The 17,339-nt window shown below is 42.5% G+C and overlaps 2 protein-coding genes and 1 long non-coding RNA gene across 3 annotated transcripts; all 3 read right to left on the bottom strand.

Annotated features, from left to right (window-relative positions):
- Positions 1-4,939: 4,939 nt before the first annotated feature.
- LOC134284288 (uncharacterized) lies at positions 4,940-10,092 on the bottom strand. Its single transcript, XR_009995733.1, has 3 exons — positions 9,370-10,092; positions 8,439-9,263; positions 4,940-7,779 (listed from the first exon to the last, which is right to left on the bottom strand). It is a non-coding gene; the product is annotated as an uncharacterized LOC134284288 (long non-coding RNA).
- A 732-nt stretch (positions 10,093-10,824) lies between these two features.
- On the bottom strand, positions 10,825-11,991 carry LOC134288568 (uncharacterized protein K02A2.6-like). Its single transcript, XM_062853813.1, has one exon. The coding sequence runs from the start codon at positions 11,989-11,991 to the stop codon at positions 10,825-10,827; it is 1,167 nt and encodes a 388-aa protein (XP_062709797.1).
- Positions 11,992-12,081: 90 nt separating this feature from the next.
- On the bottom strand, positions 12,082-12,753 carry LOC134288586 (uncharacterized). The gene has a single exon (XM_062853877.1). It carries the CDS (start codon positions 12,751-12,753, stop codon positions 12,082-12,084), a length of 672 nt encoding a protein of 223 aa, XP_062709861.1.
- Between the last annotated feature and the right edge of the window lie 4,586 nt (positions 12,754-17,339).

A 17,339-nucleotide genomic window follows, 5' to 3' on the forward strand; every position in this document is an offset into this window, starting at 1 on the left:
TATTTTTTTATCCCGGGAAGGTTTACAGTAGACGTTCGGTCGGTGCAAACGGTTTAACTGCAATGCTTTTTAACTGCAAGTCCGGTAAGTGCAACAAATTTGCAGTTATCGCACCGCCAAACGTCAAAATGGTGCGCCATGTTAGCCCAAATGAACAGTCGGATCACGTTCACGGTTATTTATTGTCGATTGACAACTTGTTGGCATCTATCAGTCGTCGCAGTTATTGAATTTTGTTCGCTAAGTGAAACGTAAACATGTTGCAGTCACAGACAAACAGACATATTACTTAGAAGAAAATTGCTTCAAAAACATCGTTTTGCGTCTCACTAGCACCCTCTATAATGCTCAGTCCGAAGCATTCATTTGCAGGTGTTGTTTCCCTCGGCTCGATGTAACAACTTTGCAGGTGACGACTCCCCCGTGCCGTCATCCATTCAAAAAACATGAATGAAGGTTCATGACTGAGTCATTTTATGTAAACATTGATCGGCGTCGCGTTCATTTCTCTTCAAAATTGAGAGATGATGTAGGCACAGCAGCGCCACCATGACACATGCGAGCACAGTCCGAACCACACTTTATTTTCAAAATGACCGTTAAATCGTGCGAAGAATTCGATTTGAGTAGTATGTCTGTTTGTCTGTGTTGCAGTTATCGAACGTCTACTGTACCGTAAAATGGGGTGTTTTTATTCTTAATCACTTAACCTAATTTACAGCTCTATTGTCCACTGGGGCACTACGTGAGCAATTTCAATTGACAGCTGCACTTACATTTTGTACAGCTCCTAGATTCTATTCTACTTTATCGAACCTTGCCTTTCTGCTGCTTTCACTTTTTCTACTTTATACCTAGTAGAATGATGAGCACAAGGATGATGAGCACAAGGATGATGATAGATGGCCGTTGTTCCTTTCCAGTCCGATTGGGGGTCCATTATGAGTAGCAGTTCGCCGATGTCCAGGTAAATCCGGGTCCGTTTGAGCTATGGGGCTCAGAAGAGGGTCAGTGTCAGTTGCTCTCCGGGGAAAAGCAACTGACGGAAAAATTGCAAGTGCCGGGGCTGAGAATCAAACTCATGGCCTGAGACGAGACTCGCGAAGAGGAAAAAAAGCAACGTCAAGTGTAGCTCAACTGAGCTGTCAGTTGTAGCCCGTTTGATTACGTTACCTAAAACGAGAAAAGTATTGCTATCCGAGATAAATTCTGAAGCCAAAATTCACTCCGAGCAGCATTTTCTTCTCCTGTACCGCCAAAAATAAATTGGAAACAAAATATTCCATTGATTACTTTGCTTGGCGATTGTTGGCGATGCAAAATTTCACCTCAAAATGATTTTGCGCGTGAATGGGATTCAGTCACACTGCATGTGAGGTGATGCGGTCACGTACGTGTTTGAACCACCAGCCCAAAACTTAATGTCAACACTGATAGGAAGAAGAAAAAAATAACAAACTGGAGAAAAAGAAGACCGTCTTCGCGAGTCTCGTCTCAGCTCATGACCATCCGCATATGAAGCGAACGTGTGACCAACTACGTAAAATGGGGTGTTAAGGGACGGAAAAATTTTTCGTCCCCATTAATTCATGGATTCTACTTCTTAAAACTTTCAGGAAAAGCAGTCCGATCATTGTCTTGCTGCCAGCTATGCATATAGATTATAAAATTTGAAGATTTTTTGGAGAAATTGAAGATATTTACCAAAATGTGCGATTTTTTAGAAAACACGGAAATGGGGTGTTAAGAAACTTAAGGGAATAAATGTAAAAGTTCTCAAATTGCAAAGCAAGATAGAAATTGATTAATTGTAAACAGTGACTGTAATATATCTTGAACATCACAGAAAAAGATTATCATATTCCTGAAGGTGCAGGAACAGTTTCACTGTCATCTACCTTTGTATATGAGTTTGGCGAACGGGGTATAGAAAACACTGTGCGTTGTTCGAGTCAGATAAAAACTATATTTCAAAAGAGCTACCTAGTGTTTATATACAGGTTTGAGGACATTGCCTCGGATAGTCAAAAATAGATTTCAATAGCGTATACAAAATTGGTACAATTGATTGAATTCAACGATGGCCAGACGGGCCGCTATTATAAAAATATTGTACAGAACAATTTGCCGCGATCGAGCGAGAAGATTCGTCATCGACTGGAGATGTCGCATCGATGATGACGATGATGATGCTACAGTACTCCCCTCCTAGACTAGGTGCGGTCCTAGCGGTAGCGGTCTGGGATGACAACTCGTCGGCCAGAACGAGTGACCCTAGTCGGAGAAGTCGTAGCGGTGGTAGTAGCTTGGGGATCCGTGCTACTCGGTTGTTCCTCTGTGGTGTAGGCTGGCTTCAATCGGTCGATCGAAACGTTCACCATTCGTCCTTTGATGTCGACCTTGAAATGCTTGCTATTCCGGTTGACGACTTGATAGGGACCGTCATAAGGAGGCGATAGTGATGGTCGGATGGAATCATTGCGTACGAAGACTTGCTTACACGTGCTGAGATCCTGATGCACGAATATTCTTCGGTTGCCATGCCAGGCGGTGTCGGTTGGTCGTAGTTGTCGCATGGCCTGGCGTAGGTTCACGACGAAATCGTTTTCGCTTGAGGTGTTGGAGTTCTCAGCGAAAAATTCAGACGGAATGCGGAGGGTCGATCCGAAAACCATCTCTGCTGGCGATGCTCCGATATCCTCCTTGTACGTGGTGCGTAGTCCCAGTAAGATCATCGGAAGTTGTTCAGTCCAGCGGTCGGTGTCGTGACACAGAATGGATGCCTTCAACGTTCGGTGCCACCGCTCAATCATACCGTTCGACTGGGGGTGGTATGCTGTCGTTCGAAGGTGGCTGATTCCAAGCAAGCGAACCAACTCGGAGAAGAGCGACGACTCAAATTGGCGTCCTTGATCGGTCGTGATGTAGGTCGGTACACCAAAGCGCGCAATCCATCCGACAACAAGAGCTTCGGCGATGGTTTGCGCTGTCATGTCAGGGACGGGAATTGCCTCCGGCCACCGGGAGAAACGATCGATGATGGTGAGGCAGTAGCGGTTCCCCTTGCTTGGAGGAAATGGTCCAACTATGTCAACGTTTATGTGCGAGAATCGAGCATCTGGTGGAGCATATCGGTTAACGGGCGACTGGGTATGGCGAGTCACCTTGGATCGTTGACACTGCAAGCAGTTCCTAGCGAAAGCGATGCTGTCTTTCCTAATGCCCGGCCAAACGAATCGTTGCGTCATCAACTTGGCCGTCGCACGTGTACCAGGATGGGCGAGAGAGTGGGTTGCTTGCAGGGCAGTATCACGGAACTTTCCCGTGACGAATGGTCGAATGCGATCGTCAGTGCAATCACAAAACAGTTGTTTTGAATAGACCATTCCCGTGATTTTTTTTTATTTGATTATACGCTTTCTTTTAATTTATAGAGTAAACTTTCCCATGAGACCACTATTTTTAAAAGCCTGCAACTATTGAAAAACAGCAAAAAACGTGCGAAGCTTCATTTTACACCACTTTCCCCTTTGAGTTTTGGTTTGGTGAAAATGCGTTTGATCCCATCCTCCCCCCGCTGACATTTTTCCGTTGAGGTGAATTTCGAATTGGCTTTGACGGCAGCAAAAATGCACTCACTCCAATGGGAAATCCCATTTGTTTCTGTCACCGTGTGCGTGAAGAAGTATGAGCCTCTGCACGAATTTGCCCTGTCCTGCTCACTCCCACAGAAAGTTTGAAAACAGCGCGCACAGTAAAAGTCAAATTTGACTTTTACTGTGCGCGCTGTTTTCAAACTTTCTGTGGGAGTGAGCAGTAGGCCAGATTCGTGCAGAGGCTCATAAACAAATGTGTTTTGTCTCGTTTTTTCTCATGTTTGCCATACGAGTCTCGGTAGGCGACACTGCAGCACTGCGGCGCCGTCAAAGCCTATCAGCTGGCTGGCTGGCTATTGATTGATGCACCAAGCGAAAAGAAGAAGAAGTTTTGACATCCAAGCGGTGTGCCGTCGATTAGATCCTCGTCGCTGATTGGTCGATGGATGTAAACGGCACACCGCTTGGATGTCAAAACTCTTCTTCTTACCGCTTGGTGCATCAATCAATCGAAATTTGTTTTTGTTTTGATTCAGCTCTGGCTCAAAAACTCTTTCAGAATTCCGACCGCGATTGAAATTTTTAATTTAATATTGTTTGTTGCACGATTATCATAAAAAAAATCAAGGAGACTAGAGAAAATTCTGCAGCATAATCAACGGTAACTTCCTGGATACAAGGATCTTGCAGATACCGTTGTTACCTACATTCCGATCGGTGACATTAGGCATTAGTGCAGCCATAGATATGAAGGCAAAACTGGAGATTGCAAACTCAACAGCACTGGAAAACTGCTAAGGGTTTATTTATCCAGGTAAGTTAAATCCCGACTTCGCCAGACTGTCAGCGTTGAATCAAGTGAATATTTACAGGATGGCACCAACTGCTAGGCGAGCGAGCCCATCAAGAAGGCGAACGTCGACGTCAATGGGGGGTGAAACAGAACGGCGGCACAATTGGATATATCATACTGCCGGTTAAAGGCTCCCAGAAGCGGGGCGATTTGCCGAGCGAGGACAAATTAAACAACGTGGGCGGAGTTGGAGCTGGACGGCGATGCGAACCGACGGTTGGTTAGCCGAAAGCCGGAGTGACTGTGAGCGGAAAATCCGGATGTTTCGGAATTCAGAACAATACAGCGATTAACTGAGCTTTTGTTGATCAAGGATGATCCTGCCATCCGTACACCCTCATTCTTGTTTACGGACGTATCCATTTTCGAACGTTTTTGGTTCGATCGAATCAGTAGGCCATTTGATTTTGCTGGCGTAAACGGGAATGCGAACGATTTTCGTTCGAAAGTGGATTCGATCGAAAACAAGAATGAGGGTGTACCACCCTAGTTCCGGCGATTATTCTGGGCGATGTTTAGCCACTTTACGCGCCTCCTTGCTACACGATCGGCCAAATCTACGCTGTCATTCCAACGCCTGCTCGCAGCGAGCGATTTTACCGTTTTGGCATTTGCCATATGGATGACTACTACCGTCGAGACTACCGTGACATTAAGAGATTAATAAAACTTGTATAAACAAGTGAGGTATTAGATTTCATGGAAATTTACGTTAATAAATATAAAGAAAATATGCAAATGCTTATATGTGCAAAAGGCGAGAAAAGATATGAAACTGGGCGAACCCATAAATTTGTATAATGGCAGGTGAGAGGTTTGTCCCTTTTGCTACCTTAAGATGATTTACACTAGTTAGCATTACCATTGATCTTTTGCCACTCACCACATTTATTAAAATAGAATGATAGTGAATAAACCAAGCATCAGAGGACTTAATGATCCTTCTTAACGATATGCTCTGACTACAAGAAAGAACATCTCTTGGACTACTGCAGTAACTACAAGGAGAAACGATCTATTTTCATATTAAATGTATTGATCGTCAATAAGCAACTTCAGAGGACTTTAGGAACCTTCTTCATGGCAAGATCTGATGGTTAGAATGAATGGTTCTATACTCAAAGTGGAGGACTTGGTGAACCTTCTTCATGGCAAGTTCTAATATTTGAGAGGAATGGTTCTATTTTCTAAGTAGATACATTGTGCGTCACCAAACAACTTCAGAGGACTTGGTGAACCTTCTTCATGGCAAGTTCTGATATTTGAAAGGAATGGTTCTATTTTCTAAGTAGAAGCATTGTGCGCCACCAAACATTTTCAGAGGACTTGGTGAACCTTCTTCATGACAAGTTCTGATAATTTAGAGGAATGATTCTATTTTCTAAGTAGATACATTGTGCGTCACCAAACAACTTCAGAGGACTTGGTGAACCTTCTTCATGGCAAGTTCTAATACTTGAGAGGAGTAGTTCTATTTTCTAAGTAGATACATTGTGCGTCACCAAACAACTTCAGAGGACTTGGTGAACCTTCTTCATGACAAGTTCTGATAATTTAGAGGAATGATTCTATTTTCTAAGTAGATACATTGTGCGTCACCAAACAACTTGAGAGGACTTGGTGAACCTTCTTCATGATAAGTTCTGATAATTTAGAGGAATGATTATATTTTCTAAGTAGATGCATTGTGCGTCACCAAACAACTTCAGAGGACTTGGTGAACCTTCTTCATGACAAGTTCTGATAATTTAGAGGAATGATTCTATTTTCTAAGTAGATACATTGTGCGTCACCAAACAACGTCAGAGGACTCGGTGAACCTTCTTCATGACAAGTTCTGATAATTTAGAGGAATGATTATATTTTCTAAGTAGATACATTGTGCGTCACCAAACAACTTCAGAGGACTTGGTGAACCTTCTTCATGGCAAGTTCTAATACTTGAGAGGAATGGTTCTATTTTCTAAGTAGATGCATTGTGCGTCACCAAACAACTTCAGAGGACTTGGTGAACCTTCTTCATGACAAGTTCTGATAATTTAGAGGAATGATTCTATTTTCTAAGTAGATACATTGTGCGTCACCAAACAACTTCAGAGGACTTGGTGAACCTTCTTCATGACATTAGACGTTAGAGTTAGTGATCCAGCTATGACTATTTCTGATGAAACGCAGTAATATAAAGAATGAGTCAAAAAGTGGATAAGTGATTATTCCTGATGAAACGCAGTAATAACTTATAAACTATTTCCAATTTGTAATATAAAAAATATAAGTCAACTTTTAGATAAGTAATGCATCGCCTCGCAACTTGAGGGGACTTGGTGATCCAGCTTTGGTCATTTCATTTCTGCAGATATTAATTTATAAATTCATTTATAAACATACCTATTAATTTATGAACTATTTCAGAGTTGTTTTCAAAAGAAAATAAGTTAAAAGGTAGATAAGTAATCTTGTAAGTAATGCGTCACCTCGCAGTTTGAGAAGACTTGGTGATCCAGCTTTGACTATTTCTTATGAAACGCAACAATACCTTATAAATAAACTATTTCAAAGTTTTAATCTAAAGAAATGAGTCAAAAAGTTGATAAGTCGCAAGTTTTACCTTGGTGATGCAGCTTTAGTCTTCTTGGTGATCCAGCTTAGGTTATTTTTGACAAAACGCAATAACTTATAAACTATTATGAAGTTGGAGAAATAATATGTTTAAAAAATCATGTACTACGTCACGTCGCTGCTTTGTATTGAAAACTTGATACAGAGCGCACAAATTCCGACATAGGGTGACTTTGGGTATTATCGGCAGGTTTGTTCTCTTTGTCATGAGGGGTTTTTGCTGACCAAAATTTCTAGTAACTTGGTCGTTACTGGGAAATATTCGAGGCCAACTTTAAGTTCAACAAATTAAAAAAAAAGATGACGAAGAGAAAAAAACGGCCGGAAATACGTAAGTTCCCCTACCTAGTGTTCAACATGTGAAAAAGCAGCGTAAGAAAATTTAAAAAAATGTCGCTTTTAGTATAGTGCTTGAACGAAAATACAATTAAATGCAAGAATCACTTATGAATTACTGAATGTTTCAACCATGGAAAAGTTGGTGTATTCACCCTCGGATTTTCGGATAGTTTATAGAGCCCAGCAGAACATACACACCAAACACTCCCCCCCCCCACTATCCCAAAAGGTACGATTTACTTATAAGTAATATAAATATTACAGTAAACTAAGATTCCTTGTAAAGTAAACTAAGACTTGTCCAATGTCTTGATGATGTTCGACGTGCAGGTGGAATGATAAATCTTCAACAGCCATGCTTGCCAGAATAAACTGCAAGAAATTAACAAAAATGCAAATAAATATTACAACGAGAGTGAACGGTTCCTTAGCTTAACATAATTTCCTTTTTTTTTATATATTGTTAGAATACCGGTTAGTGCTATGCGCAATGCGCTTGGCAATGCGCCATACTGACAGCCTAGATAAACAGACGTCTCAGCAAGCATCTCAATTTACACTTTCCAGCGTTATCCGAACTCCCAAAGGAATTCGTGAAGGAACTTCTGCAGGAATCCCTGAATGAGTTCTTGAAAGAATCTCTGAAGGAACACCTGAACAAATCCTGATGGAGATGTTGAAAAAGTAACTTAAGGAACTCTTGAATGAATTTCTAAAGAAACTCCTAGAGAATTATTCTCTGATGGAATTCCTCAAGGAATCCTTCCAATGAACTCCAAGAAGAATCCCTAACGGAACGCCTGGAAAAATCCTAGATAAATCTGTGAAGGAATTCCTTAAGGAATATCTGAAACAACTCCTGGGTAAAACCCTCAACGTCTTGGAGGCATTGCTGAATGAGCTACTAGAGAAGTCCTTTAAGGATATCTGGAAGAACTCCTAGAGAAATCCCTGAAGGAACTAGGCAGTTTTCACTTAAAAAAAGTTCAAGTAAGTAGCTGTAAAATCAATAAAATAAAAAAATATCACACCTTATCTCTGAATCCGCCCGCGGAAGCTTACATTTATACATCTCTCCCATCACCAGCACGGTATTATTGGGGTTCAGGTTCCGCAATGCTTTTTTGTCGTTACCGAAGACCTTCCTCAGGTTGTCCACCGTGAAGGCGAAGTTGTTGGGCTGCTGTGACTTCCGCTTTCATTGGACAAACCACCATTCGGCGGGGGTTCGAACATGTGGTCGTCACAGTTTCTCGATCGTGACGAAAGCAGCGAATAAATGTACCCGTCGTCATCGTCTATGCCTTCCGAAGGTCGGAATACCGATGACGGTCACTGCAGACACCACGACACTAGAGATAATCGTGACCGTGGCCGGAACGTGACTCGATTCCATCATCGGCGAAGGTCTGTGAGCTGTAATCGATAACTGCCGGAATGTTACGTGAGAAGAGCTGATTTATCGGAGGCGTCGGATGCAGATCAGAGACATTGTCGTCGTAGTGATCGCCGACGGCGCTGTTGAAATTGACCGATGTGTGGGAGATCGTCGCCATCTGCAGATCCCGAGGCAGATCCTCCGCCACTCGCAGATGCTTTTCCTATAATAGCTAATCGCATATTAACGGCACAGATTATTTCCGGAACCTAGCGATTGAGTCGGAGACTTGACTGGTTCGAAAGGATAATAGGATTCTGACGAGGGCCGGTTCCGGAGAAGTGTTCGGTCCGAAAAGATCGCATGTTGGTACCGCTTGTCGCACAGAACGATCACTTTCTTGAGGTGGAAATAAGCTGCTTGCCGGATATCATATATCATATATTACCACCGGTTTGATATTTTTGTCCAGTTAGCGCTGAAAAATGAAAAAAAAAAACATGTGAATGTGTATGACTAGGTCAAACGGATCATCTCAGAATGTCATTAAATTACTGGGAACACCGAGGGGAACACATTCTTACCTCTAGCGATTCACCATGCTTCTTCCTATCGTCCTTGTGTCACCACACACTTTCCCGACGAGAAAATCTTCCTCTGCTTCTTTCGCTAGTATGAGCTCATCGTAATTTGGAATTTGGACTCGCATATACATCACTTTCTACCAACTGTTGCTGCCGGAATTTTGTCGCTGGAGGCGGCACTGGGACTAGACTGCGCTGTCGCTTTTAGGTTTGCCGTCATTCAAGAGCAGCGATAGCGAGAGGACTGCAGACCCGTTTCCGAGGCGCCCGCGGTTTGACTGGCACCGGTGATCAAACTCCGTACTTGCCGCACTGAATCACTTTTTGCTCGGTTATTCTCACTGAGGCCACAACCGGATCGATGCGCCGTATACATTATGTTAACCTTCCCCCGACGAAAACTTCCCGGATTCTTTTTACAAACGAAAACCACAAATTACCGAAAGTTTTTTTCGGTTTTTCTTTTTTTTCAGTTTTCCGTACTATTTGACAGTTCTGAATATTTACAAAAACACATGTTAGGGTTTCCAGGTGGTCCTCATTTTCTGAGAGGTGAAAAAAAAGTTCACCACGTTAGGGCTACCAAAAACTACTTCGCATGATGATTTTTATTTCAAAATGTGGTGAGTTTCCCAGTTTTTGAAAATTTGTATGAAAATCAGGATTGCATATAAAAAAAATCTGAAAACGGCAATAGTCATAAAAAACAATTGTCTCTCGAAGAAAAATATGAAACAGGGGGGTTAGGTCGGACGGGAATGGTCTATTGCCTGGAACGGTAAAAAGTTTTAGATTTAAACTTGTTTTAGATTTACCTTGGAGAATGTTCTGCAGCTCTTCGTTGGTTTGCTGATCGTCGGCGAGGGCGTCGAGTCTATCGCCGGCGTGGCTCGGATGGTTGCAATGCGCGAAAGAAGATCGGCGACGATGTTCTCCTTTCCGACGATGTGGCGGATGTCCGTTGTGATCTGCCCGATATAATCCAACTGGCGAGCTTGACGGTTGGTTGCTTTATCAGGCTTCTGGCGGAATGCGAAGGTGATCGGCTTATGGTCGGTGTAGATATGGCAGCTTCTTCCTTCCAACATAAACTTGAAATGCCGCACTGCCAAGTAGATTGCGGTCAATTCTCGATCGTAGGTGCTATAACGGAGCTGGGCGGAATCGAATTTCTTCGAAAAAAATCCCAGCGGTTGAAGTTCTCCGTCGACTATCTGATGAAGCACCGCACCCGCTGCAATGTCGGAGGCGTCGACCCAAAGGGACAATTCAGCGGTCTTGGAAGGATGTGCCAGAAGCGTGGCTTGAGCTAGCTGTTGCTTGCAAGTTTCGAAAGCCGTGGTGGTTTCGTTGGTCCATATAAGCGGCGAGCGATCGTTCCGTTTGTTGCCAGGGGTCATCGCCAGCAATGGTATTTGGGCCTCGATAGCGCTTGGGATGAACCGGCGATAGAAGTTAATCATTGCCAAAAAACTTTTTAGCTCCTTCACCGTAGATGGTTTCTTGAAGCTTTGTACCGCCTCCACTCGCTCTGGCAATGGGCTGATTCCTTGGGGTGTAACCATGTGTCCCAAAAAAGGCAAGTTCATCTCGACCAAATTCACATTTGGCAACGTTGATTGCCAGATTGTGCTGCTTGAGCCTCTCAAACAGCTGGCGCAAGTGGTCACGATGTTCCTCTGGTGAGGATGAGGCGATGAACAGGTCGTCGATGTAGGGGTACACAAAATCCAAACCTCGGACGACTTCGTGGATCAGACGCTGGAACGTTTGTGCCGCATTCCGAAGTCCAAACGTCATAAACGAGAACTCGAATAGTCCAAACGGAGTCGTGATGGCTGTCTTCGGTACGTCGTCGGGGTGGATCGGGACTTGGTGGAAGGCTTTCTGCAAATCAACCTTCGAGAAAATGGTTTTGCCTTGCAGCATAGCCGTGAAGTCCTGGAGATACGGCAGGGGATATCGGTCGGGTATTGTCTGGGCATTCAAGGCGCGATAATCTCCACACGGTCGCCACGATCCGTCCGCCTTTTTTACCATGTGGAGAGGACTAGCCCAGTTGCTGCTGGATGGTCTGCAAATACCGAGTTTCATCAGATGTTCGAACTCAGCGCGAGCTGCTTCCAGCTTATCCGGCGACAGTCTTCTCGGCCTGGCGAATACTGGCTGGCCCGTGGTCTCGATACGGTGGACGATTGTCGATTTGCTCACCGTGCCTGCTGGTGCGAGCCGAGTGATCGTCGGATATTCGGCCAACAATTCTGCGAATGGCGATATTGAGCTGAACGTACGGATGGAATACTCACAGGTTTGGGCGAGAAATCCTGGTGATTCGAGCCGAGTCGTATTATCGATGAGGCGATTCCGTTTCAAATCAATCAGCAGGTCGAAATTACAAATGAAATCAGCCCCGATGATTCCAGTTGTGACGTCGGCGATCAGGAACGTCCATAGAAACTCGCGACGCAGACCGAGATTCACCTTCAGCAGGGCTTCACCATAGACGTGGATTGGCGTACCATTGGCGGCGAATAATCTCATCGTTGTGGGCTTCACATTGCTGCAGCTGGAACCTCTCGGGACAACAGACACATCGGCTCCGGTGTCGATCAAGAATTGCATGTTGGTAGTCGTGTCCGTGATCTTCAGGCGAAAAATTGAGCCTGCCTCGGAAGGTTCGCCTTCTTCCAAAGCAGGGACGGGTGGATGGCGTCATTGATTGTTTCCACTGGATGGCGCCGCTTTGTTGAAACGGCATGGCGTACGGCATCGTCGAGCAGCATCGCCGTAGACACGATGATACCAGCAGATTTCGTCGGCTGGCGTTTTGTCGCGGCGGGAAAACGTTGTCTTTCTGCGACTCCGCGAACGAGAACGCCCGCGAAACCCATCGCGAGTGGAAAGCGCCTTCTCCAACTTACTTGATAGCTGTGCAATTTCTCGTTGAAGGGCTTCGATGGAGGGTTGTGGTGGTTTTTCTGGAGCACGAGCTGCTGTCTGCGGCACTTGCAGAGCGACGGAGTTTATGTTTCGTAGACCCATCGATTCGACAATGGCATCAGCGATCGTCGTTTTATCAGCAGCATCCCCTCTCGATGCAATTACAGCCGCTTGTGCGTGGGGCGGCAATCTCGAGGCCCACAAGTCAAGCAACACAGCATCACCAAGCGAGGATCCAGCTACGCGCCGCATTTCATTGAACAGTTGGCTAGGCTTCATGTCTCCCAACGGCATATCCGAGAGCACACGCTGTAGCCGTTTTTGTTGGCTGTCGGCGAAATGTTCAATGAGCTTCTTTTTTATGTACGTGTACTTGTCGTTGGCTGGTACACCGTCGATAATCGCGCGCAATTCCGAGAGCTTATTCGGTGGAACTTGCGCCATCACTATGTTGAACTTGCGCGCATCGTACTGGGCACTAGCACTGATTCCCGAAGCCGCGAACCAAAATTCCAACGAGAGGAAATATCAGGGTGGCCAGTGAATTTCAGATTTTGATTTCCCGGTTTTCTCCCGGTTTTTTCCCGATATTTTCAATTTTTTCCCGGTTTTACTTGTTTATTTACTTGTGTTGAATAAAATAATCCCTATCGGTTCAGGAGCTGTTCCAGGATAAATTTCAGAACTAACATATGTTTGAATTTTCAATTAAACTCCTGGGTGAACTTCAAGAGATTCTTTTGGATAAAATTCAGAAATAATCTCTTAAGAATTTTAATTCCTGATGACATTTTTTTGCAATGCCAACGAAACATAGGTTTCTGTAAAAACTGTACATGTACATTTTTGCAACTGTAAAGTACTTTCACATTTCTTCTCATTTTTAGTTTGAACGTCAAAACATCATTTCCATTAGAATTAATACACTATGCCTGATACTTGTGTTAAAATTTTGAAGATGTTTCATATCAACTTAATATAAACAACATGTTCAGATTCAGCCATTTTTGGCACACAGGCTTCTTTGAAAAATATTCAAACTTTTGATGGAAAGCAATTATATTACAGAAATTCTTGCATGAATCGCCCAAGAAACCGTTTTTCTTCGCAGTACGCAGTTGCGAAGGAATGACAATTCAAATGGCTGTCACTGTGGAATTTTTATTCCAGGAATCGGTCTAAAACTTTCTTGAGCGATTCCTTTTGAACACGAAACTGGCCTTATTGCTGAATTCCTTTGAGCAATCGTTAATTCCTTTTAACAATTTTACATTTTTTTTCAGAAGCCTATACTGCCGGTGGAAGCATAATTGTCCCATGTGCATTTTTGGCAATATTGAGATTTTGCAGCCCATGACCATGTATCATGGGGTACTATCATATGGGGAAATAAAAATTGGTAGTTTGTTCCGAAAATTGTTGAAAAAATGCAAGGCCGATTTGTAACATTCTTAAAAGTGGACGCATAAGCGTCACGTTCCATTGGAAATCCTATGGAACTATAAAATCGCTCTAAAACAAAAATTAGTGCTCAAATTCAAAATTGGTTAATGTTAGAACACGATTCAGCACTTATACTTCATAGTTGAGACAATTTACTTTTTTCGAACTTTGGACGCGATTTTCTCGATTGTCTGTTTTTGCACATGGGACATTTATGCGTCCACCGGCAGTATAGGCTTTATTGTTTTGTGTTCGTCTCTCATGTTCCATATAATAACATAATTTGTTTTAGTAACACTTGCCAAAAAAACTGCTTAGAATTACGTTTGGCCAAGTAAAAGTACTGATTCTAGGTTTCAGTTTAGTTGTACATAACTGTTGTTAAAATTTAGCCAACGACAACGTCCTATTTACTCCATTTAGTCTGTCTTTCATCAATTCGTTGTTGCTGTTGTTAAAATACATTTCCCACAATTTCAATTTGATGTAGACAAGTGAAAAGAAACATGTGAGTGCCCTTGTTAGTTTTTGTAGCATTATTGTATTTTGGTGACATCGATACAAGACTAATTCAGTGGAAGATTGTCCTTTACTAAAGTTTACTGAAACTCTTCACATTATTACGCAGGAATTATAAATTATTGTTTCTTGTTGATTTGCTGAAAACTAAGAATAAAAACAGTTATAACTTTTAAAATGACTTAACAGGTCGACTTCAGCAACCGATATTATGATTTTAAAATTCTCAACATCTAAATATAACGCAAGTCGTATTTTCAATAAAATATATCAAAATATTGCAACTTCTGTTAAACCAGCAACAAGCTTGGCATTACAGATTATTTTCATGGATGATAAAAAAGTGATTAATAATTAGAAATAATAGAGCAGTATGGAATTATTCCTGGAAATGGAAAATTTTCCCGGTGGCAATCTGAATTCCCGAATATTTCCCGGCTTTTTCCCGGTTCTCCCGGTTTTCCCGGTTCGCTGGCCACCCTGAAATATGATTCGATATTTGATTCACTCATGCTCGGCGGTTGGAGGCGCGGTGCACTAATCGATTCTAATTGCACTTTTTCACCGGCGCTGGTCTTCGTCTCATCTTCGAGAGACATTTTCAGGCGATTTCGCGATTACGACCGTTTACTACTTCGAGCGCGAACAACTGGTGCACGGACTGCACAATTAATTTTCGATTGTCGGTAGGTCACCACTTTGGCGAACGGGGTATAGAAAACACTGTGCGTTGTTCGAGTCAGATAAAAACTATATTTCAAAAGAGCTACCTAGTGTTTATATACAGGTTTGAGGACATTGCCTCGGATAGTCAAAAATAGATTTCAATAGCGTATACAAAATTGGTACAATTGATTGAATTCAACGATGGCCAGACGGGCCGCTATTATAAAAATATTGTACAGAACAATTTGCCGCGATCGAGCGAGAAGATTCGTCATCGACTGGAGATGTCGCATCGATGATGACGATGATGATGCTACATGAGTTTTTTTTTTGTTGAAGCCTCGAAATCTGAAAAAATACCGTCATTTGTACCTGAGTGGCTTCAATTTATAACAAACACTTAATTCACAGTTAATATTAAATTGAACAGTTCAGACTGACCAACAGGTTGAAACTAAGGATGTGTATTGACAGTTTTTTGTTTACTTTAAAACTCTTTTATATTGAAATATTTTATATGCAAGCATCATTAGATGGCCCAGTGTGTAAACTATGTATTCAATGATGATATTTCTACTCTGGAGTATCGCTGATAGGTCATATGTCAGATGTTGAGATATTTTAGCAGCCATGCGTCATCTTCTTAAATACTTGCTTTTGCAAGAGTTAGTGACAGCCTGGTTTACATAATACAGTCCGGATTCGCTGGTTGGGTCACGACTGCGCCCCGATTAGCGAATCGTGTTCGTTCGTTGGGGCAACTGGCAACTGATCAAAATGCTCTAGACACACGCAAGTGACGAGAAATATGTCAAAAAACACTCACATACTTGTGCAAACGTTCTGTATACAGGAGGTGTGATGCGACGGCGGTCAGACGTCAAACTCGTATTGACATCTATTTTGACATTGACAGTGCTTTTTAGTTGGGTTTTGCCCCAACCAATGAACATTCAACCATCGAGACAACCATCTAACGAGCTCTCAACGAACGAATCGTCACTGTATATGGAACAAGTGAGCATATTCAACATTTTCAAAAAGCTGTCACGTTTCAACTTTAATAATTGATACTATTTGAATAAGAAAACAGATGAAAAATCTATTTTAAAGAATACGTTTTCGTTAAAACATCCCGCATAGGGAAATACAGTTTGTCTTAGACTCCAAACCAGGGGGTGAGAAACTCGGCACACTTCATTTTGTGCCAAATGTGCCGGTGATGTGCCGAACGTGCCGAGTTGTGTCATGCTGTCAGTTGATTAATTGCTTTTTGTGTATCTGGCCACCTTTCGCTTGTTTTGTTTTGATCCTGATTCTTGCAACTTTATTGTAATCAAAAACCGATTCAAAAGCAATCTCCTGATTATGCTGAGATCTTGCTGGTATTTGAAAGCATGTTTTTGGCAAAAATTTACTCCACCAAATAAATATCAGTACCGTAGGAAACCCCCACTAGCTGCGCCAGGGGATGCGCTTGTTTCAGTAAAATCAGGAAGACTTGATCGAGGACTTGATCTTGATGCTGCTGCTAAGAAATCCAGCGCTTTGAGTTCACATCCTGGTCCTCATTCTTGTTACGCCTCCCATTACACATAGCTGGAAAGAAAATTGCAGCTTTCGGACTTCAAAAATATTCGAAACCAGTTGCATTTTTTTTTCCAAAGTATTGAGAAAAGTTTTTCTCGTTACTTTCTTCTTCATTTTCTTCCTCCTCCAGAAAAAAAAACATTAAAAAGTGTTGCCAGTTTGATGACAGCCAGCGTCATTATTGTGCCGGCGAGTGTGCCAAAAGTGTGCCGGCGAGTGTGCCGGGCACTTTGTGCCGAGTTTCCCACCCCCTGCTCCAAACAGTAAAACTCTTCTAACTGCTGAGGTTACATTACCCCAAATTGTTGTGTTTCAATTAAACAATATGTAACAAAGCTGTTTGTCGTGTTAAAAACAGCATGAACAACGTAAAGCAAACTGTAGCATTATATTATAGTGTTCGAATAATGTTGAATAATGTGAAAATGAAAAATTGTGATGAACAGTTCAAAAATACCGTAACATTATGCCAAACGGTTTGTTTGGATATTTGGATTTCACACTTACAAACGCATATTTTACTATAGATAATTATTATTCAACAGTTTGACATACAGTTGCACGCATAAGTGTTCGTTTGCCGTGAAATAAAGGACGGACCGACCAAATCAACAAAATCAAGTGTCATTTTGTGCAACTTGGTGGAATTTTGATTTTTTTTTTGTACGTTTTCCATAAGAAGTCCGAATACTGAGCCCGTTTGGTCGCATAATAACGTTTGTTGCCGCATTTTTACCCCACCGCTGACTCCAGGAATATAACCGCACCGAAAAGATCGTAATCTAGTGAGCAAGAGGATGGTGTAGCAGTTC

Source organism: Aedes albopictus, chromosome 1, assembly GCF_035046485.1.
Source record: "Aedes albopictus strain Foshan chromosome 1, AalbF5, whole genome shotgun sequence".
NCBI lineage: Eukaryota > Metazoa > Arthropoda > Insecta > Diptera > Culicidae > Aedes > Aedes albopictus.

Bases quoted from the DNA above. Each gene is read 5' to 3' on its own strand.
- LOC134288568 (XM_062853813.1), bottom strand. From the start codon at position 11,991: ATGCAATTCTTGATCGACACCGGAGCCGATGTGTCTGTTGTCCCGAGA.
- LOC134288586 (XM_062853877.1), bottom strand. From the start codon at position 12,753: ATGGCGCAAGTTCCACCGAATAAGCTCTCGGAATTGCGCGCGATTATC.